This window comes from Falco peregrinus, chromosome 9, assembly GCF_023634155.1.
Source record: "Falco peregrinus isolate bFalPer1 chromosome 9, bFalPer1.pri, whole genome shotgun sequence".
Taxonomy (NCBI): Eukaryota; Metazoa; Chordata; class Aves; order Falconiformes; family Falconidae; genus Falco; species Falco peregrinus.
The window spans coordinates 38,112,817-38,137,654 of NC_073729.1; the positions used below are offsets into that span (position 1 = coordinate 38,112,817).

General features: G+C 47.2%; 1 protein-coding gene across 4 annotated transcripts in view; it reads left to right on the plus strand.

Moving 5' to 3' along the window:
• DLGAP4 (DLG associated protein 4) overlaps positions 1 to 24,071 on the plus strand; it is a 157,200-nt gene extending 133,129 nt beyond the window's left edge. For all 4 annotated transcript variants that reach the window (XM_055813525.1, XM_055813526.1, XM_055813527.1 and 1 more), the window contains 6 exons: positions 14,682 to 15,043; positions 16,454 to 16,545; positions 16,991 to 17,400; positions 19,077 to 19,168; positions 20,699 to 20,851; positions 21,617 to 24,071. In XM_055813525.1, coding sequence (XP_055669500.1) covers positions 14,682 to 15,043; positions 16,454 to 16,545; positions 16,991 to 17,400; positions 19,077 to 19,168; positions 20,699 to 20,851; positions 21,617 to 21,832 — 1,325 coding nt within the window. In that variant the 3' untranslated portion in view covers positions 21,833 to 24,071. The remainder of the gene's footprint in view (positions 1 to 14,681; positions 15,044 to 16,453; positions 16,546 to 16,990; positions 17,401 to 19,076; positions 19,169 to 20,698; positions 20,852 to 21,616) is intronic.
• Positions 24,072 to 24,838: the final 767 nt, after the last annotated feature.

The following is a 24,838-nucleotide window of genomic DNA, read 5'->3' on the forward strand; positions in this document are numbered from 1 at the left end:
TAGTTACTGCTTAGGTTACTCTGTAACTGACAAAAGGCTTCTGTACTTGTTTGGAGCAGGGGCTTTGCAATCAAAAAACCCCCACTGATCTTTGTGCTGCCTGCTATGAGTGCAGACACTTGGGAGGAGCCCTGTGAAACTGTTGTATGTGCTAGGAGGGAAAGCTGAAGATGACAGCTTTGTGGGATAGGCTGCTTCTAAGGCTGTTCTCCACTGCTAAACAGGCCACTATGGCAAGCTTGCTCATTACGTGTTTACAACTCTTTGGACTAAAGAATAGCTGAGGTAGTCTGTCCTGCAGCAGCCTCTCCTGGAAGCCCATCAGCTCTAGGAGATCAAGTGAGCACTGTTTTTCAGGAAGGTCAGGTAGGTCTTGCTGTGCTTCAGCAAAAAGTGGCTTCTTCCAAAAACACCTGGTTAACTCTCTCTTGTTGGAATAAATTCAAAACAGTCTGACTCAAGATCATTCTCATCACCTTCCTCAAGCCACTCTAAATCAGTGGTTGTTACCTCCTTCCCCCCCTGTTAGACTAACCTCTTCCATTTGTGTTATGCAACAGATCAGGAAAAGCAAAAGTGCCAGTGCTGAAAGCTCTGCTTCACCTTGTTGGTATTTAGTGTTTTACAGGTGGAGTCCTGGGAAGAAGCTTTTTGGAATATCCTGCAGAACAACCCTAGGATTTCTGAGTTTGATTTGGATGGTGTTTATTTTGTAGCTCGAGTTATACGACTGGTGGGTTGAAAGATGCAGAGGGAGACTAGATCACTCATTTGGAAACAGGAATAAATATAAGCAGGATGGGAAATTAAGCCAGGAAGTCTTGTGTCACATAGCTTTCAAGGCAGGAAGACAAAAGTAGTCTGTTGTGCAGCTGAGCAGGTTCCTGAAAGCAGCAGGGGATGTTCCAGTGATATTTAATACTTTTGCTGGAGTCTGGGTTTTACTGTTAACCCTACTGGGGTCAAATTCTGCATTCAAGACTGTGGTAAGAAAGGAGTAGGTCTTAAGGGTGCCATGGCAGACAAAATGGCATGAGAACAAGCATAAGTAAGACAGTGCCTTTTAGGTTTGTTGCCTAGAAACTAAATGGATGTGGTAGGGCTCTTCACTAGCCTCTCCCTTCTGTCCCTTTTCTAGTTAATAGTCTTCGATCCTCAGAGTACCCTTAAGGCAGGTTCTGCAAGCTGGAGGACCAGATGAGTGTGGGTGAACAGGTACTGCATGCATGAAGGCAGTCCTCCTGCTACCTGTATTTGTGGCTGAAAAGTGGTGGTCTGGGCTCTTTACTCGAAAGATTACAGGGATGCTGTGGGACACTGAACCAGAAGCTTGGTGTTTTGGAGTCTCCAGTGAAACCAAACTGAGCTGTAAAGATGAAGGCTTGTTGGCTTGAAGCTATTTAGGTCACAGATGTTAGAGCCTCAGATGCATTTGGAGAAGACTCTCAGTTCATGCTTGGGATTTGTTGTGCTCCTTCCTTGGAGAGCTGCAGCCTGCACAGTGGCTCCTTTGTCAAATGGCCTGCTTGATTCCTGAAACAAAGTATTCCAGAAAGTGCTGGGTTTACTCTGGGTACCCCTCCCTTGGGAGTATGGGAGAAGGGACCATCGTTCTAGAAGTGCTTGTGATATTTGAAATTCTTAAGAAATCAAAGCTGGGACTCTTGGCCTCTGGGAGAACAGTGTGAGCAGTGTCACTGGGGATGTATGCTACCATTTCTGTGTGTACCCCTGTGCTTAGCTAGTGAGAAAGAAGAAAGTCAGCTCAGCTTTGTAGTATACATAGGTTAGTTCACATGGCAGCATTCAGAAATCCAAGCACTGATAACAGCTATGCTTTCCAAAGTGTTCTAGTACCCTACCCAAAAGGATTAGAAGGTTGGAATATTTGCTTAATTGCCTGCTCTGACTCCAAGGGCTTACCTTGTCTCTTCAGATCAGATGAGCGGCTTGCAGCATTGCCTCTTCTGGTTGGTGCAACAGCTAACCACTGTCAAATTTAATGCTAATGGAGAGGGAGCGACCTGCTACAGCCTTTTCTGTGTTTGTTCATGTGATTACTTTTTTTAATCTTAAGATTAACTAATGCCATGTTAAATTGTGAATTAGAATATGGAATAGCTTTCTTTAACATGCAAAGCTTGTCCTGTGCCTTAGTGAACAGAAGTTTCCCAGCAATTTTAACTTTGATTTTTCAGTATTAGCATAATGTTGCCACATCTTGGTTTGTACATACTAAGGGAGGAAATAGCTTCAATTGAATCCAACTATTAAAACCGCCTGATGGTTGCAGCTTTGAAGATGTAAATCTTGAGTGCTGGCTGCCTGACAGCAGATGTCCAGGTGGAAAGACAGTCTTGGCTAAGGGTTAGACTTTTTCACAGGCTGGGTAAGCACAGAGTGTATGTTCAGCCTGATGTCTTCCCCATCTCCCTTGCACAGAGACTGTGTTGTGTTGTCTCCCCATCTGCTGACACATGTGCTTTCTCTGGCCCTGTGGGTGCTGGGTGTGGTTTGTTTTTAGCTTATGAAGAATTTCTAGTCATTTGGGTGTGGGGAGTTTTTCATAAAGGTCTGGCGAAAACACCTCTGCTGCTCTTGGTGGCACTGCTGAATGCTTGCCCTTGCCTAAAACAGCTGGAATCTTGTCCTGTGAGCAAGTGAGAATAGCAGATGCCAGCAAGTCCATATCTGCATCAGATAAAACTTGGGATACAGTAACCAAAAACTGTGGTGAAAATCTTGATGCTGAATAAAGTGATGGGTTTTTTTGGCAGTAACGGAGGCAATTTCTAGATCTTCTAGGTAGGCTTTAGAATTGCTGGCTGCTTCTGTTCTTGGGCATAAAGCAGTCCCCTAGGAGCCCTGTTCATGCTAGTGGGAACTCAGCTATTGCTGACACAAGTGCAGGCCCATTCCTGTTATCGCAGTCTGTGTTGACAAGTTGCTGGCTGCCATCAGCATTTTCAGCACCCTCTTGGCCAGCTCTTCTGTGAACAGTGTTTAAATGGTACACTTAAAATAATGGTAACCCGTCCACACTGCTTCCATGACTGTCTGTTGGTGGGACCATGCCAATATTGCCTCGGCAGCTGCGCAGTTTTTGCAAAACCTTTGTGCCATTCCCTGAGCACCACGGACCAAACTAGTGTCGGTTGGCTTGGTTGCCCAAAAGCTTTAGGTGTGGTTCTGCTATACTGGAGCTCTTTGTGTTCCTGCAAGTGTGAAAAGGTCCTGGACAAAAAGTGAGATGGGTTACTAGTGGGTCTGGAGGATGGCTGCTGAGCTGAAAGGGACGGGGTGGGGTATGTGGGGAAGTGCTACAGAGTAACTGCTGCTTGTACCACCCTGGACAGACTAATTCCCCTTTCTGAGAGAGCAGGCAGTTGGGTTGGTGTGCTTACTTTGTGCTCAAGGTGCAGCTTACTGCCTGCACTCTGAAAGCTTGCAGTGTGTCTCCTTTTGACATGTGAGCATATGCTTAGGAATGACTTGGTTTTGTGCTTTAGTGGTCAGCATATCCTAAAATAGTAAGTTTGAGCTGTGAGCTTTGATATAGACAAGAACAGACTTGGGTTTACCAAGCAGTGCTGCATGGTTTCTAGCCATATGTTTTTTGATTGGGTGTGACTTTGAGGAGGTGTGTTAAGATTCCCTGGACTTCTGCAGTGGCGGAGAAGCAAGATAAAAGCATTGGCATCTGCCACCGTGAGTGATGTAGCATTGCATAAAGTGAAGTGATGGCAAATGGAAAGGATGTTTCATGCAGTGTATAATTAGCTGGTGGAACTTATTTCTGCCGGATAAAAAAACCTGCTAGCTTGGAGAAAAACTACTAAGACCTGTCTAATTAAACTAGCTTTCCTAAACACTTTGAAGATTAACACTAATACCCTCAGTGCACTTAGAAGTGGCTATAGCAGTGGATAAATGGAGGATTCTCAGTCATTCCTTGTATTAGTGTCTCCTCTAAACACCTAACCCCTGGTCCATGCAGTTTGCCACTTTGCAGAGCAGTGGCAGGTTAACATCCCCTGGTGGCAAAGGGAGAGGGGAGGCAGCTTGCAACCTAGTGGCACTAGCTAATTCATGTCTGGTTCACATTTATGCCCTGAATTAATTTGTGTGCTGCTATAACCTGAAGCAAAGCTTGCAGAAAAAGTGGCATTAAACAGGGAGAGGAGCATAAAGACTGGTCACTATTGTGTGATGGTAATACTGTGTCAGCCAGTTCAGATCAGTGCTCCCTTCACTGCATCTCTGCATGTTATCCATGGTCTTGGATGTCCTGCATAGTTCTTGCTCTTCACAAGGCCTTTCTAATACAACCAGTCACGGCTGCAGAGCCAAAACTGCCCTGGACAAAAAGCTGCAGTGTGCAGCAGCAGTAACAGGCTCCCCAGCCCTTTACTGAAGGAGTCATTATTTTGAAACTGCCACAGTATGTATTGAAAAGCAAGGAGGAATGGGGCCTGTGATAAGTGCTATTCCTGAAAAATCCTCTCTGGAATGCAAATATCTAGATACCTTTTGTTGCTTTTTCTCATTACTGTTCTGCTAGCAGGTCTTGTCTCTCTGATCTCCTGGCTGATGGTGTTAGAGCTACCCTGTGCATTGTGTGTCTGTGCTGCTGCACAAGGCCAGCAGACAATCTCTTGTGGTGGGACTTTGTGGTGGAGCTTTATTTGCCGCACCTGGGTGAGACTGCTGCAGGCAGAGCTCTCCGGATTGAGAGGATGAAGTAGGTGATGCTTTCAGCATTAGCAGAAGGGGTTGTTGCTCTCCTGTTGTACTAGCATCTTTCAGTGCAGTTTGTCTCACTTCCTGATGAGCTTTTGGCTGATACGTGGTCACTAAGCTGTGGTTCATATGCTACTGAAGTGGACCTCATATCTCCTGGAGCCCTGCAAGTGGTGGTGTCCTGAGCTGCCGACCAGCCCAGATGTGGTGGCTGTGCTGGAGGGAGAGGCTGTGCCCTGGGTGGGTTCTGTGAGGTGGCACATACTCCAGGCTGAGTCTTTCTCCTACCAGCTGTGTGATCTAGCACTGGCTGCAGGGAAGTCCACATGGCCTGCCCCAGTGGCAGGATCTGATAGAAATGTCTGCTGTCTAGAAATCCTCTGTGGCACAGATCGTTGAGAGTTCAGCCCCTTCCTGATGATTCTCTGGAGAGAACTAGCTGTCGTGTGGCCCAGATGTGTAGGCAGGGTATTGGCAGGGATGTTCCCAGCCTTCTCCAGGGGCAGGAAAAGCAGCAGCATAGGTTCCCTGTGACTGTTCTTATATGCACCGAAAGGCTTCAGGTTTCTCCCAGCCAGCCCCCTCCTCGCTCTGCCACAGCCAGGGACTCGCTTCCTCCCCCGTGCTTGCCATGACTCATGCCCAGGCAGAGCCAGCGTGGTGCTGTGTGAATGGAAGGATTCCAAAGTGAGGAGGGGGCTCAGGGGGAGCTGTCTGTGCAGCCGTGTAGTAAACAGGCTGTTGGGTGATGCAACAAGTCCTGCCAGGTCTGCCATCAGCCTGGTACAAGGGCTCCTTAGCACTGTTGATACCCCCACTTGGGTTTGCTTCCCTGCTATTTCTGCATCCCCTGGACAAAGGCACACTGGAAGAAATGGCGTATCTGAGTGTGGCTTTAAAGCCAAACTGGACTCCTGTCACTGAGAGCTTTCCACGCTTGTAAAAACCTGCCATAGGGTTAGTGTTACAGATTTGCTAATAAGTTAAGATTGACTTTATTTGATTGATTATTTGATTTTATAAAATTATTTTATAGAATAAATATAGAAGGATAAGAAATATATTTTAATGAAACTTATAGTTGCACAGTAAAAGCTGCTATGAGATCCTCTGTACATCCCGTACCAAGGCCAGAAGAATGGGCTAGAATCATTGTTAAAACTTAGGTAATAAATTTAGGGTTTGAAAGGTTTCTTTGTCTTTGACTAGTCTTCTGTATGTAGAAAGTGTATTGAAATGTCAGAATATAAGATTAATGGAAACTGGGGAGAGTCGACTGGAACAGCTTGTGGTTACCTGCCAAGAAACTGTGAAATTTAGTAAAAGGTAATTCCAGCAGGGGGAGATTGCGACCACAGACTCATATACCACGTACCCAAATTGTACCCCAGACCCATTTCTAGACCTTTCTAAGCTCTGCTGTGCGGGATCAGATATAGGAGGAGAATATGTTAATGATTTACGGAAAATATTATGATTATGCATGAATACTTAATGAATACGTATGAATAAGTTCTATATATGGTGTCTGATTTTGAGACTTGGTGTGTGCTGATTGTGAGAAGACTCACTCACGCACCCAGCCATTAATAAAGTGTCTGCTTATCTACATCACATTGGTGTCGATAAGTTCTTCATTCCGAGATTTCGGTAACATTAAGATTACACTGGCACTTCTCTGATAGCCTCTGCTCACTGTTCTGTGCCACAGGGGTGCTGCATGGCCAGGGATTTGGCTGGAGGCTGGCTGCACGTCTTCATGGGGAAGAGGCATCTCTGTCTTTGAGCCTGCCTGTGTAGGCTTATGGAAGCAGACTTGTATGGTTTGGTGGCTTCTGCAGCCCTGGCTGTGCTGGTGTAGCCATGTCAACAGGGTCTGCTGGGGCCAAGGCAAGGTCTGGTAGCAGAAGGAATCAGTTTGGTGTCTCTGATGCTCAACCTGTGTAAGACAAGCTGGCAGGACAGTCCATGTGCTGCTGCCCAGTAGTGTGCTGGGGCATGCAGGGGACTCCTCTGTGATGGTTGAATTCCTGGAGCAGGAGCCTGGTCTCAGTGGAGACTGCAGAGTGTGGTTGATGGACAGTGATCCCAGTGCTTTGTGGGCTTGGGTTCTCTCTAGCTGTGCTGCTTCACATCCCTTGGTGTATTAAGCATTAGCCCTCATTAGCAAGGGTGTTGAGGGGATAAGCACAACCTGATTCCCAGTACAGAGCAAAGGCATGCTGAACTGGTATACCATTCCCTTCACTTCATGCCCTTTGTGGGAAAATGTGTGTGCCACCACTAAGCAGGCAATGAGCTAGCACGTGAAAGGCAAGGTGCCTTGTCCTTGGGGATCAGGGACCCCCACCCCATCAGAGCTGCGGTTATGCTTCTCCTGGGACCATGCTCGTGGCTTGTCTCTTCCCAGCGACTTCCTGAGACAGGATAGTTGGGTTTAGGGATCTTGGTTCTTGATAATGAATTAATATCTTGGGCAGGGAGAGGAAGGGAATGCTCTCTTAAGCTACTCCCCTGTGCTAGCTGGATTTGGAGGCCTGCCTGAGTCCCACAGGACAGATGGACAGCTTGCTGGATGTGTGGAGCAGGGTGGAGTTGCCTATTGCTGCTCCAACTTGCTTTAAAACCTGTGCTGAAAATTAGTTTGGGGGAGGGTGGGGAGAGATTATAATGTCTCTTCTAATACAAAGAGAAGCCCCAATAATAATTGCTGCAGATGGGTTTGGGAGTGTCTGTGGGTGTTCTCTGTAGCATCTGTAGCATCCTTACTGTAAGGCTAACTGCTGTTTAAGCAGAGCTGGGTTTAAGCAGGGCTGTAATGCAGAGGTGGTGGTACTTTTCCCTGGTGCTGCTGCTTGAGAGGAGCAAGTGGGGCATGCTCCGTCATCTGATTAAAAGCATAGCCTGGCTTGTGTATCAGCTCCCTGATCATAAGTAAAAAGCAGGTACAGCAAACAAAGCTGAGGGCTGTGGGGACTGGTGAAGTGCTAACAATGTTCCTCTTGATTATCCAAGAGCTTCAGAAGGGTTTTACTGGGCCGGTCACTCTGTAAGTCTTTATGGGCACGCTCAGCTTTCACAGAGATGGCGTACAGTTTGCATGGTAAGGTGGGTGAGATGCTCACTCAGGGGTGCTACTGGGTTTAGACTGCGGCTTGGTGGAGTGAGGACTGGGACCTGAGAGTCCACAGCCCATCCCTGACTCCCCAAATTAGTCAGTCAGCAACATACTTTCCTGTCGGGTGCCTGTTTTCCACTATGTACTATCAAGGTGAGATTTTTTCAAAGATCAATACTACTAAGATTTACAAAAGGAAAACACTGAGGGAGCAGGTGTTCTTAACATTTCCATAAACGGTCTCTTCAAATGAACGTAGTCACTTAACTTTGCTTTCCCTGAGTGTGGTTTTGTTTAGCCAGTGTAAGACTTCTTCTGAAATTTCTGCAGCACTCTGAAGACAGCCATGCTTTCAGAGCAAGAGATGCCATCCTCACATGGATTCTCTATCTTGTCTAGATAGAAATATTTTCCTGTTGACTAATAAAATTTGGGTAGGTTTCTCAGCTGTGTCTCTAACAGATGCAGGTGTCTTGACCTTCAATCTGCAGAATACTTAAAACAGCTTCTATACAAGCCAAATGTAGATTTGAGGAGGCCTCTGCTGTGGCCATGGCTGTAAAGGCTAGAAACATTTTGGTTTAGGAGAAAAATAAGGTCCGACGTGATTGCTGTGAACAACAAAATCAGTAAATACCTGTATTGTCTTCAGTAACGGTTGTCACTGGGGATCGGTTGTCACTGGGGATCGTTTTTACTTGGACTCTGCAAATAAACCATCCTGCAGTTCATCATAGTTTTAACCCTGAAGTGTTTTTGAAGCTGATGAAAATTAGAGGTCAGGCTGCTTGGAATGTGGCTGTTCCAGTTTGCTATTGAAAACTGCCTCTAAATGCAACTCCTTACATCTGTGAGACCCTGTGGCAAACAGGCCCAAAGACATGAAACCAAAATCTCCAAGGGAATAATGCAGCTGATGGTGGTTCTTATTTGCTGCAAGATTATTGGGTTGTTTCATTTAGAAGACAAATGAGTTGTCTCATAGGAGGGATTATTTTAGAGCATGTTGCTTTATGCATGAGGAAATGAGGTCATTTTTTCAGATCTTCCTATGCAGAGGGGGATACATGGAGCAGGAATGTGATAGCAGTCTGAGCCCTGCTCATGTGTTTGAGGGCAGTCTGACTTGCCTTCACAACTGAGTGTGGCTTGGAGCCTTTGAGACAATTTAACAAAATTGAGGATGGCTTGAACAGGTCCCTGAAGTTATTGGAATGATTAGAAATATCATCAGGCTGTACTGAATCAGCCATAGCAACAAAACAGCCAGACACTTCATGCTAGATGCACACTCGAGGGTGATTATGATATTTAAATCTAAAACCACATACCTTGGCTATCATCTTGGTGGTGCTGCAAGGTACTGAGCAGGTAAGCACAGCCTGGTATTGTTTGAACAGGGGCCTCTTAAGGCAATGCTGGATTTAGTATTACTTTGGCTCCTATGTTTAGTCTTTCAAGAAGCAAATGCCTGGTTCTCTTAAAGGGAGGAGCTGATCACAGCATGCCCAGCTGGTTTGGGGCTCAGCAGGACTCTCCAGCTTAAGGCTTTGGAAACACTGCTTTTCTGCCCAGGTCTAAATCGGTGGATATTGCCCAAGCTGCTGAGAGCAGCAGCAGTGGAAGATGCTAATTTGGAAACACAGTGCTTTCTAAAAATAATTGTGCAAGAAAGACTATAAACAGACATGGCTGCCTCCAAAAATCAATCATCCACAGCACAGTTGTGAATTCTAACAGTTTGCCTTAGAAGATCCTATGAGCAGGAAAAGTAGTGCTGCAAAGCTGGAAATTTAAGCAAAACTTCCACACTTTTTTGTTCTTCCACACCTTTCTGGAGTGTGGCTGATGTTCACAAGCAAACTTAGCTGATGGTGCTGCAGAATAAGGTGTGTACTGGTTCCAGTGCCCATGTGAATTGTAGTTCCACAGTGTACCACAAGCTGATTTTTAAAATAATAGGCTGTGACCTGCAGCAACTTGAGCAATTTCATACTTTGTTGAGCTGTAGCCCTTTTGAGGGGGTAAGTCAGCAACTGGAACACTTAACTGGTGGGATTGACCTCTGAGCCATGAGGGCCTACTTGGGTGGTCCAGTAACACACTTCTACAGAAATGTAGGGATGCTCCTGGCCTCCTCAGTATCATGCCTCTTCCCACAGATGCAAGAAACACTGCAGCTTAGTTCAGAGTTGTGTTGAGGGAGAAGGACAGACTGCTCTAGATGAGCTTGCACTGACTTTTGCTTTTGAAACTGATTTTAGGTAACGTGGGGTTTCTGGGTTTGCTGCACAGTCAAAGTCCCAGGTTTATGGTAGCAGAGGGCCTCGGTGGGGTTAATTTGCAGTTGCACTAATCAAAGCATCCCTGGTTATTCAAGGCTTCTAATATTTTTGTGTTTCTTTCGTTTGCAATGTTTTAGAGCCATAAACTTGTTTTTATAGTTCATGTAGTCAACCCTTTGACTACAGGTACATAAACAGGGTGCTTTTTTTGTTGGTACTGTGTGATTGCCTTCTAGCAGAACCTGGGATGCTCTTCAGCTGAGCTGAATGGCATGAAAAGATCCTTAGCAACAATCAAGGGGATGCTGCAGTTTCCCCCTGTGTATCGAGTAGCACAAACAGTATTCATACTGTCTGTTGGTAGGTTTAAGGATGCATTTGGATCTAGCTTATTGACCCTGAACACCATCGATCTTCCCCAGGAAACTCTACTGCCTTTCTGTGCTGATACGCTGCCCTCCTCTTGTTTTGCCTGGCTGTGTTGTTGGATATTGGGTAGCAATTGATTTATTTTCCCCAATTACATTACAGCCCTGCGGGTGTAAACAGCAGCTGGGAAACTGGAGCTGTGCTCCTGGTAAACAAGCCAGCAAAACCACCACACCCCTGCCATTGGTTGGACTCCAACTGGGATGGTGTCTGAGGCTCCCTCCTGGGTGGCAGGGGACTATGCAGCTGGTGTGCTGGGGCTGGGCATGCTCCTGGGGCAAGAACAGAGGCCGTGTGGAGTGGCAAGACAGGGTATTTAACTGGAGCGCCGTGAAGACATGCTTTCTCCACAGCAAATCTCTTGCCTGTCCTGGGTAATAGCTGCTGTAGCCCTCTGTCTGGTACAGCAATGCAAGGCAGCATGAGTGTTCTGTGTTCTGGTGGTGTAGCCACAGCTTATGAGGGGGTACTTCTGTGCTTGCTCTGTTCAGGCTGCTTCTACGCTGCTCTGTTGGGATGAGCTGTGCAAGACTGGGCATAAGACTTGGCTCCAAAATTGCAATAGCTGTTTAAGACTGTGCTGTCTGGTCAGGCAGCCCTGGCAGAGTGGCTGTGTGGGCACTCCTCATCTGAGGGCTGCTCAGTGGCTTCCTTCCCTGCAGCTGGCAGGCAGAGCCCTGTGCAGCTTCACTTCAGAGGGCAGTAAGGTGTGCCTGAGCAGCCAAGGAGCTGGGCTGCTCTAGTGCATGTCTATGGTTGAACTCTCCTCAGTTCTCAGCGGTGGTGTCACGCAGGAGCAGGCATTGGTGGCAGATGAGCTATTTCAGCATGCACCCAAGAGGCTGTTCAGTTGTACAGTCAGGCAAGTTTTCTGTGGTGGGGCAAAGTTCCTGCAGCTGTGCTCACACGAGGAGTGCTTTACCCATCTGCCTGCAGTGCTCTGTCAGGTAGGTGTAGTTAATAAGGTTTCTACTGTGAGGGCAGAGTAGGTAAACATATGTAACAACGCAAGTTTTGACTTGACCAAATGTACGCTACACCTAGCGAGGCTTTTGGGGATGTCCAGCAGAGAACATGGGGAAAAAGGAGTGATCCTGCAGTGACTTGCTTCAGCACCTCTGAGCCGCCTGCTGTGCTAGCAGTTTGTACATTTGCACAATGAACCAGACCCTGTAAAGCACCATCCATAGGCAAAGGTCAGCTCTGGGGTACAGTTCAACATGTGCTTGCATGAGTGGCGTCAACTAATCTGTTACTTCTGAAAGAGGCATCCCAGTGGTGAGCTTGACTTGCCTGGAGATGCTAAACACTTCTGAGTTGGGGCTGCCTGAGCATCTGCAGCAGGTCTTGCTGCTGTCCTGAGTGTAGGGGCTTTACTCTGCATGGGGAAGGTGATGAAGCGGGACTGCCAGGTAGGAAATGAATGCCAGTGCTCTTCGTTGCCTGATACTGATGAACTTGCAATGCAGTTGCATGCTATTTACATGACCAAATAAGTATTGGCTGAAGGATGTGTGTAGCTGTGTTTTGGCATGTGAATTTGACAAGTTAAAGTACTTGCATCTGACCTTTTAGGGAATTATTGTAGGGGTTTTTTTAAGTGCATAAGTTCCTGTCCCTAGCTGGAGACACAGCAGCTGTGGGCTCAGACTACCCTAAGCAGTTTACGTGACATATGCCAATGCTAGAGACTAATCAAGCTGAAAAATAACTCTGTCCCCAGACATAGTAACCTGTCCCAGTTATTTTTTTCCTGAGCTCCTGTCCAGATTCACACTGAAAGGCAGCTTGGTTGGCAACCTGTCACAGGCTCCTTAGTCCTCCTGTAGCAGTAGTGCTGTTACAGTACCTCTCAACATCTCTGGGCATATAGAAATGCTTTTGGAAACATAGATCTCCTCCTTCTTTGTTACCCTTCCCTTTTAGTTACTTCTTTGAAGTGGAACTTCAGCTGTTAATATGGTAGATACTGGGATGTGTAAGTATAGGCATGTGTCAATCCTGTCAATAAGGCACATGGTGTAGCTGTGCAACTTCACTGGGAGTATGGCTGGGCTCCCAGAGATGCTCAGGACTGGCTCTGACCCCACTGGGGACTGTGAGGCAGCTGGGACACACCTCCTGGGTGCCCTGTGAGTGTGGTCAGCCTCTGCTGCAGGCAGACACACACCTGTCTGGTGAGGAAAAGGATCTGCTGAGAGGCTCATGTCACCTAAAACATCCCTTCCCATACCTGTAATCAGTCTGGATTGGGTTCATTTGATACTTCTCAGTTAATTGTGCTCAAATTATGCAGGGAACAGAAGGCACTCTGATGGGCTGAGCCAGAATTGGTTGTGTCCAATTGTCCTGAAAGATCAAAACACTTGTCAAGTGCCCTGCTGCGAGCTTCCCAGGGCATGCATGCAGTGCAGTTTGGGGGTGGAAGGTAATGTTGGGAAGCAGCAGGTACCCCTGCCATCATGGTCCCCAAATAGCCACAGGGCTCCTGACAGAGAGGACTGGTCTCTAACATGGTACTAAAATTGTTAATATGCTGGTAGCTACTTTGGGCATAGAAATGGTGAAGTTAATGGTCTATCTGTACTGTTTAATGAAAATGGTCTGTATCTGCATATATATCTATCACTCTGTCAGCAGGTTTGGGGGAGGTTATGTATGGGACTGGGCAGGACAGTGGGAGGTAGGACCTTGCAATTTGAGGTGCAAAACTTCACTGAGCTATGGGCCACTCCCAGGTCCATCCCAGAGGCCCTCATCCCATCGTAGGCCCATCTGCACAAGCCCAAAGCAGGGACAAACACACAACGGCAGGTGAGACCCCTGAGCACTGAACACTGTACAGGCCCTTCCTGGGGTTGTCCCAGCAGAGTCTCAGCCCCAGTGTCCAGGAGTGACACTCATCGTCATGAGCCATGGGGCGCAGCTCTCCAGGTCACCTTTTGGACTAAGGAGACTGCTGCCAAGTGCCAGGACACATGATGGGGTGCAGTTCAGGGGTTGCACAGGACTTAACGGGATATTTATTGGAGGAACCAAAGGTGGGACAAGAAAGGGGTTTTTGTTTATCTGGGGAGGAACAAGAGTGGGGAATACAGGAGTAAGGAAATAAAAGGGGTCAGTTGCCTGTAGGTGGGTGGCTGGTCAGTGCACTTGTGGGCCGTGCCCTGCCCAGCAGAGTCTGTTCTGTCTGCACAGCAACTGGAGTAGGACTTCTGCCTCAGGGGCTTGTACATCCAGGGGGCAGGAACTGGGCAGACTGAGTGCCTAAGCAGTTGCTGCAGGATCCACCTTGTACTTGCATTTTTGCTAATGGACTTCCGTCCTGTCAAGCCAGAGACAGGAGCAGGATGAGGCCGTTGCTGCTGTCTGTGTTTGTGTAGGTGCTCTTCTGTGATCTGTGTGGCCAGCCACGTATATACGCATACATGTAGTGGATGTGTGCTCTGTGTGCCTGCTGGGAAAACATCTCCAGCCTCACTACTGGTTGGGTCTGGGGACATGGAGCAGCAGCAGCCTTGCCACTCTTGGACTGTTGCATCCAGATGATGTATTTTCTTCTAATGCATAGCAGCTAGGTTTTTAAGGTACTTCACAGATGTTTGTTCCTGCCATCAGCATCTAACAAACTTTATGGCTTTCCGTTTTTATAGGAAAAAACACCACCCTGGTCCAGGCGCTGAAACTTGTCAACTGATGGGACAAAGAGCTGAGGCACTTGGCTGTACTAGGACATTAAAACATAGGGTTTAGCCAAAGAAAATTTCCCCAGTGTGGACACTTACACCTGCCAAACCCTGTAGCATTCTTGGGAGGCTTTTCTATACCTCTACTCCATTTCCAGCCTTTCACACATCATGGTATTCCTTTTGACTTCTTTTGCAAGCTAGCTCTGGCTCTGCCTTCTGCTTCCCCTTATGCTTTGGTTTGGGTTACCCAGTGTGAGCTGCTGGCTGTAGGCCGTTTCTGCATTTCTGCCTCCAGCTTCTACTTGGAGGCTCCTCTTGGATGTTGTGACTGACCTGCTTTTTCTTTCTGTTTTACTGTATCTCTCTTTCCCCGCAATCTGTCTTTTGCGTTCTCTATTCTTCCCGCCTCCATTACTGCAGGTTCATCATGCCTAGTGGCATATAAAAAGACTCCACCTCCTGTCCCACCTCGGACCACATCAAAGCCGTTCATCTCTGTCACTGTGCAGAGCAGCACTGAATCAGCACAGGACACCTACCTGGACAGCCAGGACCACAAGAGTGAGGTGACCAGCCAGTCGGGGCTCAGCAATTCTTCAGACAGCTTGGACAGCACCAGGACACCCAGTGTGACGAGGGGAAGTGTTGTGACTCCAGCGAGAGAGACTCCAGAGTTACCCCAGAAAAATGCAACTTTGAAAAGTGACAAAGGGACTCTAACTAGCGAAGAGCCTAAAGTGGAGAACATCCCCAAAAGAAAGCTGTCATCTATAGGAATACAAGTATGGAATAGTTTGTTCTTCTTTGTCCCAAGGAATGTCCTTAACCTATCCATTTAGCGTGTGCATTTTGTGTAACCAGGTGTGCTTCTGAACTCACTTAGAAAGCAAGAGAAGCTAACTGCCTTGTCAGACTAAATTCCTGTGTTCCCAGGGGTGAAATACAGCAGAAGCTTTCCATAACAGACCAGAAAGGACTAAGTTCTTTTAGTACAAAATTTAAACGTTTCATAAAGCAGTGGGACAATGTTAACTGGATGAGTCCCTCTAAAGAGGCCTTTTGCTGCTGGTATGCCTGTGATCTGTACTACATATTACTTCACATCCATCTTGTCCATCACGGTTCCTGGGACAACTCTCTTCCGAGAGGTGGGCCTTTCTACTTGACACCCATGTAGCATGGGCTGCTGCAGTGTGAAATGGTCCTGGGGCTGTAGGCAGGAGGGAGCAATTTCTTGCTGTTCGCTGTTCCCAGCAGGTTGCTACTTCTCTTGCTGGAAGCATTTAACTCTGTGGAAATCTATGGAAATGAGCTTTGATTATATAGTCAAATGAGAACCCACTGAGTAGAGTAAATCCATGCTTTATTTGGCAAAACTTAACTCATCTGCAGTTGCACACTCTTCTTGAGGACAGATTTCCCACTTACACATGGCTGACTGTCCCAAATGCTGGTTCACTGCTGCAGGCTGTTACCTGCAGATAGGGACATGAGTACTTGGGCAAGTCCAAATGCAGGATTTGGGCTTTAAGCCACTGTGTGTGCTGAGGAAGTTCTCCATTGACTTTACAGTAAGGCTAGCTGGCAATAAGTACATGTGAGAGTGAAGGCTTTTCTGCAGGGCTAGCAGAGTGAAACATGGTGAAAGGGCAGCAAGGCAAGAGAACTTGTACTGGAGAGGCTAACTGCCTGCCTTCCTCTCCTTTCTCTGAGCTGGTTCCGAAGCCACCTGCCCCACAGCCTGGATTTCCTTCCTAAAACCTTCTAACCCTCTTATCCAGAGCTGTGGAGGGGTGTCAGTCCCTGGGAGAGAGGAAGCTGAGCTTTGCTGTCAGTCTTAATCAGATCACTACCCTCTCCTGAATCTCTTGTCCTGTGCCCATGTTGGATGCCACACACACAGCTGTGCCCTGGGGACACGCAGCCCTTCTCCAGTGTGCCGCAACTGTACAAACGGCTGTGGATGGCAGAGCAGAGTGCTTTTAGAGCAGATGCCTGGCAAGATACAGTCCTGATGCTCAAGTGGAGGTGGACCTGAGCAGTAGTCTTGTGCCTCTCCTAAGACAACCCTCCAGTTGGCGTGTGGTGTCAGCATGCTGTATGTGTGTGTGCAGCACTTCTGGTCTACTGATGTGAATTCCAGCAGCAAGTTCTTGTGTCTGTTTTTGTCTGTATTTTTCTTGTTCAATAAGGTTGACTGTCTTCAGCCAGTGGCAAAAGAGGAGCCTCCTCCACCAGCCACCAAATTCCAGTCCATCGGGGTACAGGTAGAGGACGAGTGGCGGTAAGTGAAAGACGCAAGCTTTTGTAGTTTCCTTTCTTTCAAATTGTGCTTCCCCCACATCGCTTAGACCTTCTCCCCTTCTTTGTTCCAATGAGTGGTGTTGAATGGGGACGCATGGAGAGCTCTTCCTCCACAGCACATACCCGCTGCAAAAAGCACTTGTTCTGTAAACAGCAAAATCAATGGGAGTTTGAAATTAAAAAGTACAAGATGTAATTATAGTTGTGCGTCAGTCCTCTCGTCTGAACGGCCTATTGCAGTAAGCAGGCAACCTTATGATTTTGTCTGTCTGAATGTGTGGTGTGTGTTTGTGTGTGTGAGGAGGGGCGGGGCGGGCAGGGTGAGACTCATCTGCAGGCATAACGAACAAATGCATTTCACTGTTGGTGTGCAAGGCCAGCCAGGTTGAGTTCTGTTATTTAGTGTTTGCTTTTGATCTCTCTAGAAACAGCCACTCTCGCAGCATGTCCTCCAAACAGGACACAGACTCTGACACACAGGAACCTAATAACTCTAGCTGTAAATCATCTGAGAGAAGCCTCGCTGAGTGCCCCCAACACAACAACTCTGTTGGTGTTGATGCCACTACCAGGCAACCAGCCAAGCCCTCACAGATTAAGAGAAACCTCTCCTATGGAGAAAACAATGACCCAGCCCTGGAGCCTTCCTCTCTTCCTCCTCCTGATCCCTGGCTTGAGACATCCTCCGCCTCGCCATCAGAACCCACGCAGCCAGGAGCCTGCCGGCGGGATGGGTACTGGTTTCTGAAGCTGCTGCAAGCAGAAACAGAGCGGTTAGAAGGCTGGTGCCGCCAGATGGACCAGGAGACCAAAGAGAACAATCTCTCTGAAGAAGGTAGGTGTTGTCAGACTCTGGACACTAGACTCCCTCTTGAGAAAGACTTATAACTTGAGTATTGAATCAGCTTTCTGCAGTTAAATTTCTGATAGCCCTCAGAGGCAGAACATGGAGATAAGTATGGGACAAAGAATGCTTTTTCTTTGGAGAGGAAAAGGTAATTTCCTCTAGTAGATGGGGTAAGAAATAATACTGTGATGTAGCATATAAGGCTTGCAGGAGATAGTGCAGCTTCTGACCATTCCAAACTTCTAAAAGCTTAAATGGATTTCTTTCAGGGAGGCTGTGGGATCTTTCTCCGTGCCTAACCCATTGTACTCAAGTGGCAAGTGAAAGTTTAGTTGGCAGTGGGGTAGAATGAACATGACTTCTAAGCTTGTTTGATCTCTTGAATCTGTGGATTTGTCTTCACAGCAAAAAGGAGGCTTCTTCATATGAGAAGGCTTCACTGAATTTGTGCTGAATACACCAAAAGCATGTGCACAGGGAACACAAGGCCACTTGATTTTATTGGGATCAGTCCCAGTTGGGCTTGTTCCATTATTTTCAAATAGATTGGCAAAACCTGTGCTTCTTGCAGTGAAGATCATGCCTTTGGTGCAGAGTGACAGAAGTGGGTGACTAGGCTGCAAAGGGCAGGATCTGTGAGTCTCAACTTTTATTTTTTTTAATACCCAAGAAAGGTGAAGTAATGGTAAGACTCAGCTACAGCTCACTGTCACTGCTAGGGCTTGGGGGAGCTAATCTCTAATCCTATTGCATTAAGATGCTCCGCAGGCTGGCAAGCTGGACAGGCACTGCCAGGCCTCTCCCTGCCTCAGGGGATGCCTTTGTTTAGCCTGTGGCAGGAGTACTCTGGCAAGAAAAGACACCAAGACTAGTGAGATGCTATGTCTGTGACCTCTAAGAGCCATCTCCTAGTAGATTCTGTAAGTGAGAACTTGTTGGGTACAGAGGGAGCCCAGCTTACACTTTTCCCACCAAGATTTATAAACATACAGAACTGATTCAGTAGGTGCAGCAGCAGACCAGGGAGGAGAGGGGAATCAGTTCATCCCTGTTCATGGTGCAGTTGCATGCACTGTGGGTCTCTCAGCTGTGTCTTTGGAAGGGAAAAGTCCATGCAGTGTTTTTCCATTAATGAGTACTGGAATGTTGCCATGCCCAGAGGCTCTTTGGAAAATCCAGTAAGAGCAGCATGAAGTCCTGGATATTAAAAACCCTAGCCTGCCAGTACTTTAATCCCTTTGGGTAAGTGGAGTTTGGAAATGGTTCTCCTGCCCCTTGCTACCTTCACCTTGTGCATGAGTGGAAGAGGAGGTTATGATCTGCAAGCAGGTGCCAGCAGATCTGCTTACTGAGATTGTGCTGGTGTTCTGTCTGATGGGCTGAAAGCAGTTTTAAAATACTTTCTGCCAACTGTGATGTAATCTTCTCAGTCTGGCCTGCTTTTGACCTGCTCTAGAAGAAGCAATAAGAGATGGCACAAGACAGATGTAGATTATAGTTTCAATACATCTTTCCCCAAGAGCCCTTAGCTCTTTGGGGATCTCTGAAACTCCTTTTCTAATGAATCAAGAGTGTTTCTTTGCTCCAGGAACACTAGAGTTCATTGCTGCATTTTATAGTCTGTTCAACTGAGGTCTTTCTGTTTTTTTTTTTCTCCCCCCTAGTCTTAGGAAAAGTCTTGAGTGCAGTGGGAAGTGCACAGTTACTAATGTCGCAGAAGTTCCAGCAATTCCATGGCCTCTGTGAACAAAACTTGGTGAGTCTGGATCTGTCTCCTGTTTTTTGAAGAGGGGGATGTATCTGTTTTGACAGCACTAAAGGAACATGATCAGGTATTAGCAGGCTACTGTTAACACAAAGCCAGTGCAGCTGTAGCCTACAACCTGACCACCGTGTCATGATGGATGAGTGCTAATTTAAGACAGCAGTTGAGCAGTGGGAGGCTGATTGCCTCCACCTCTTCTGAATAGGCAGTCTTGGGCTTTGCTCTGGGACGAATGTTTGCAGTTCTTGGTGCTTACATGAGCGCAGGGGAATTTTCCTCTGCTGCTGCTGAGGGCATGCTGAATATGCCAAGTCTTTCTGTGGGTCTGAACTGTCAACTAGCCATACTGCTCTGTATCCTGGAAACTGCCTCTTTCTTGTTACTTATAAAGGGCTTCCTGAGGTGAACACTGAGGTTTTGCCAAATAGGGGGGAATACTTGAAAAGTCTACTGTTCTTCTCCAGACGTGCTATCTTAGCATGTAGGTTATGTGGACAGTAAAACTGTCCCAACAGGACTGTCCCTTACTGATCACAAAGCATTGTTTGAATCTGATCCCTTCAAATGTAATGCAAGGGCTTGCCCTTACTGAGAGCTGGACAGGGCTAATGTCGGGGTGGATGGCAATCTGTGTTCTGTTTTTCCCCTCAAGCTTTATCGTGGTATGGATTTTGCATACTTCCTCAGAGGCGAATTCCCCTTCGCTTGCAAAAAAAGCTTAGAGAAACTTGGGAGGGTGTAGGAGGGGGTGAAGTGCTGAGCATCTTCTTGCTGATCTCTGGCTGATCATAGCTGAGAGATAAGCAGTAATGCCACTAGCTGCCAGACTTTCCAACAGCTTTGTGCAGAGTTGCTCAGGTCTGATCCCATGCTTTCCTTAGACTATCCAGGCCTATGGTCGGCAGTTCAGATGTCTCAGAACTGGCAAAATTCTATTCTTGGAAGAAACTTAAGCTACTTAAAATTTTTCAGATGTTGGGGGAGGATGTAGCAGAGTAATTTTGCTTGTGAAAGCTGTATTGGCTTCTTTGGCTTGCTGTACACTGGCATGCAAGTTCTCCCGGTGTCACAGCTGTGCTTTGCATTGTGTTGTGTCCATTTCCATTATCCACCCAAAAATCCCGATCTTTGTAAGAAATGGTGTTGTAGCTCTGAATCACGTGCTGGGGGCCTTCAATTGGAGGTTGCTGCTGTGGGATTAGCACTAGCTGGGGAAGCTTTGGGGAGAATGGGAGGTATTGCTTTCTGCTACAGAGAAGAGAGTGTCTTTTTCAGGATTCTTCTTCAGGCTCCTATAAGAGAAATACAGTCAGGATCTCTGCTTCCTGATCTTTGCAGAAACAGTTTAGACTGTAAATGATGGCATTTCTTTGCGTATTTAGGGCTGGTGTCTCCTGTGTGCTCTTCAAGTTTCAGTTGTCGGGCAGGTAGACTTGCAAGGGGTGAACATGTGAGCAGACTGCTCTGCTTGTCAGGAGGGTATAGTCTTAAAGTTTTTTGGGGTGTTTTTTTTCTTTCTAGAACCCTAATGCCAATCCCAGACCCACAGCCCAGGACCTAGCTGGGTTTTGGGATCTCCTGCAGTTGTCCATTGAAGACATCAGCATGAAGTTTGATGAGCTGTACCACCTGAAAGCTAATAGCTGGCAATTGGCAGAGACACCGGAGAGAAAGGTGAGTGTGGGGCAGTTGAGAGCGACCAGAGCACCTCGCAGACATTTTGGGTATCGGGTCTGTTTCTGTCTGCAAGCAGATCATCTCTAGGGCTTTTATGGCCTTGCACTTGTACAATATAATCTTACAGCCTTGCAATGCACTGAGACCATTCCTCTTGAGTAATAGTGGAAGCAATTTTGTACAAGGGGAAAAAGTGTTATGATGAAGACAGGCCAGAGTGGTGAGCAGTGGTGTATGCTTAAAGCAGTGATACAGAGGCCTCTAGTGTTAAAAGTACTGTATGAATAGGTTTTAACTATTCATGGTGTTTTGAGTAGTATAAAAAACACCTACTGGAACCTTTTGAAAATGCAGCACGGGCTGTGTCCCTGGGCCCGGCTGCCTGACTAAATACAAGGGTAGGAAGGAGAACTATGGCTCTGGGCAGGGTTGGGATATTAAAATTCTGCAGTTCCAGATCAAGTTCAGTCTTCATACTGCCTGTGCTGTGCTCTGACCTGTAGCGGGGCCAGATGTAGTCTGCGAATTAGTCTGCTTCATGGAAGGCCTCTGTACTGTGGAAATGCAAAATGGCACATCTTTAGAAACTGGGGAAGCTGACTTCGAGTCTTGTTCAATAATTGCTTCTGCTTCTTTCACCTGACACTTCAATCTTGTTGCTTGGTCCCTCATGCTGTGAGGGTCCCTGCCATATCAGAGAGAAAGCTTCTGTATATGCATTTTTATTTTATGTTTGGGTTTTTCCTTACTGTCTCCCTAAAGGAAGAGAAGAAACCACCCCCTCCAGTGCCAAAGAAGCCAGCAAAGTCCAAATCCCAACTGAACCGGGACAAAGCCTCTGACTCAGACAAGCAGCGCCAGGAAGCTCGCAAGCGTCTTATGGCAGCCAAGCGGGCTGCCTCCGTCCGGCAGAACTCTGCCACGGAGAGCGCAGATAGCATTGAGATCTACGTACCTGAGGCACAGACCCGCCTTTGAGCAAAGGGGCAGAGGAAGGAACCGCGTGGTTTTTATAAGTCATTAAAAAGGAAAAAAAGGTTCTCTCTAAACTAGTGTGATTTATTCAGTCTAGAGACAATGAGCCATCCTTGAAAAGGGCTCCTGAGTTGGCTTTTTTCTCTCAGCTTTAAGTAATGAAGATTTTAAAAAAAAAAAAAAACAAACAAAAAAAAAAAGAAAAAAATACCCCTCGTTTTCTCACTTGGCTATGGTGTTGCTGAATGGACTGAACAGACTCCTGGAAACTCCAGCCCCTCGACTTGGAACTTCAGTCTTTTTACTTGTTCTATCTAATGAGAATTATTAGCTTGTTTACAAGAAGAGGACAAAACATGAAGCCTTGAGCACTTGCCATGCTGTGTTCTTCCTCCTCCTCAGTTTGGTTCTTCATTCTCATCCTTTATTTTTTCTTCCTTCTGCTTCCTTTCTCCCACCCTTTGCATGGCTTTGTTTACTGTGTTAGAAATAACCTCTCTTCCACAGAGCTCCCGAAGAGAACACCCATTCAGTGTGTACTACTGTTGCACTCTGCTAGCAAGCAGCCTTTCTTGGTTTTTCCTTTTGATGGGGATATTGGGGTGGGGGGAGGATGGGTGGGCAGGGTCAGGGCAGTGTGTTTGTATTCCTCTGGTTTACTGAAGTGAGAGGAAGACAAGGTCTGTGGACTGTGACACACAGGTGTTGAAATGCAGCCCAGAAACACATGTGCAATAAGCTGGCAAAGGGGGAAGGGGCAGTGCTTGGCTGGTTGAGCCTGAGAGCACAGTACCCTGCTCCAGGTGCGGGAGGGGAGCTGAAGGGCCACAGAGCAACTATGGGTGCGACCCACACATGCTTCACTTTGATATTTTTTTTTTTTCCTTCTCCTTTTCCCTTTACAAAATTATTTTCCTGGAATTGCTTGTTGAGGAAGAAGCTGCTACACTGGGGGACCTGTTTCAAAGTGGGCTGGGGAAGCAGGGGGAGGGCTGGGGAGAGTGTAACGGTATTTCAGGGTGGGAGGACTGGGTTTTGTACAAAGAGGAACGCACAGGTAGCTGGTGGTAGGCTGCCTGCCTGTATGTATGTGTACATATGCACATATACACTTAGTAGTACCTGTACATTTAATTCATACACACGTATACATGCCCATGCACACAGTGCAGATGGTGTACTAAAAGCACCTTGGTGAGAATGGGCATATGTATAGCATATATTTTTACATGTACTATATCTAGATGTGTGTAAAAGTGTGTGTAAAAATATATACCCTGTGTGTAATCAGATGACTTATTTTTTTCCTTATCTCCCTGATCTCTGGGTAGAGGAAGGATTGCTAAATATTTTTTAGCCCATTTTCCCCTTTGTAGGTCTCCTTTTCAGTCTGGCTTCTTGAAGCCAGAATCGCCACCAGCCCAATTCTTTGCCACCCTCTCAAAAATAAGCATTTGGCCCCATCCTGAGTGATCTTGCTGGGGATTTTTTTTTTTTTCCTTCACTTGCTTGAATGAATTTCGGGAGATTGTGTGCTGCTTTTGTGGGGGCAGGGATAGAAATCCTAGAGAAGTTTCAGCGAGGGTGGTGGTGGTCCAGAAGGCAAAAAATAAAAGCAAAATCCTGAATGTCTGAGTGACCATTGTATACTGTCCAGTGTTGTCTATGCGTAGGTGCTCTCAGATTTCTGTCCACCTACCATAAACTCTCAAACATGGAATTGGGCTCCTGTCGAAGCTTAGCCATAATGTAACTGAAATTCAGCATTGGTTTTTGAAGTTTGTGGGTAGAGACACTGACTTGTTGGGTTGCACTGTCAGGTTTTGGGGAGGATTGTAAAGATGCAGTTGTAGGGATCTTTAGTATTGAAATGGAAATGGCAGGGAAAGGATTTGTTTTGTTTTAATTTATTCTTTCAAAAGTGGTTGAGGCTGCTGCTGGGGAGCTGGCCTGAAGTGCTGCGTTGTCCTGGGCGGGCAGTCTGTGGGCAGCAGCCCCTTTTGCTGAGTTGTCAAATGCTCACAACCCCTGGGCTGAGATCCCTCTCCCCCTCGGTGGGCTGCAGTGGCACGGCAATGCTGGTGGGTCGCCAAGTGAGGTGGGTGGCAGAGGTGCCTGTGCCCGCCTGACTCTCATTTTGTTTCCTGCCACCTTGGAGGAGAAGAACTTACAGCAGCAAGGACAGCTGGCTGACTTACCGTTTAAAAAAAAAAAAAATTAATAAATGCAGTGTGAATTTACAGCTGCCTGCAGTCTCTCTCCCTTTGTTCTCAGCTGTGGTGCCATGGTGGGGTGATGGGCGGCGTAGCCATGGCCCTGTGCTGGCCTTCGAGCGCTGGTGCTGCTCCTGCAGTGCCAGGCTGCTCCCGAGGGATTCCCGCTGCCGGGGCGGGACAGCAGTGCGGGGCCTTCCCTGGCCTTCAGCTGGCCTGTACCTGTGGCAACATGGCGGCATAGCGTTAAACTCCACAGCTTCATAAATGTACATACATACACATGAATTACACACGTGTATAGAAATAGAGCATATCTCTGAAAACTATGTGTTTATACATGTTTATATGCACCTTCATAAAAATAATTCTATACATACATTGCATATAAATGTATGTATGTTTATACCTGCGGACTCCTGGGTGCACAGGGAGGGGGCAGCCAATCACAGGGCCGCCTCAGAGCACGTGGGTACGATGGTGTCAAGAGATGGCTGCCGACCTGTGGGAGGACACTGTGACGTTTAACAAAATGGCCGCTCCCAGCCACAAAATGGCGGCTGCAACAAAATGGCTGCCCCCAGAAGGCGTACGGGGCGGGCTTCCCGTGTCTTTCCGGGTAAACCAGTAGGCGGTGGGGCTGGTCCTGTCAGCCAGTTACAACAGACCATGTGACTGCGGGGGCGAATGGCCGCTAAGAGGGCGGGGAGGGGGCGGTGCTTGCGGGGGAAGTGGCTGCGCGGGGCGGTGTGAGGGCGCGGTGGCAGGGCCGGGCCGGGCCGGAGTCCGCCCGCTG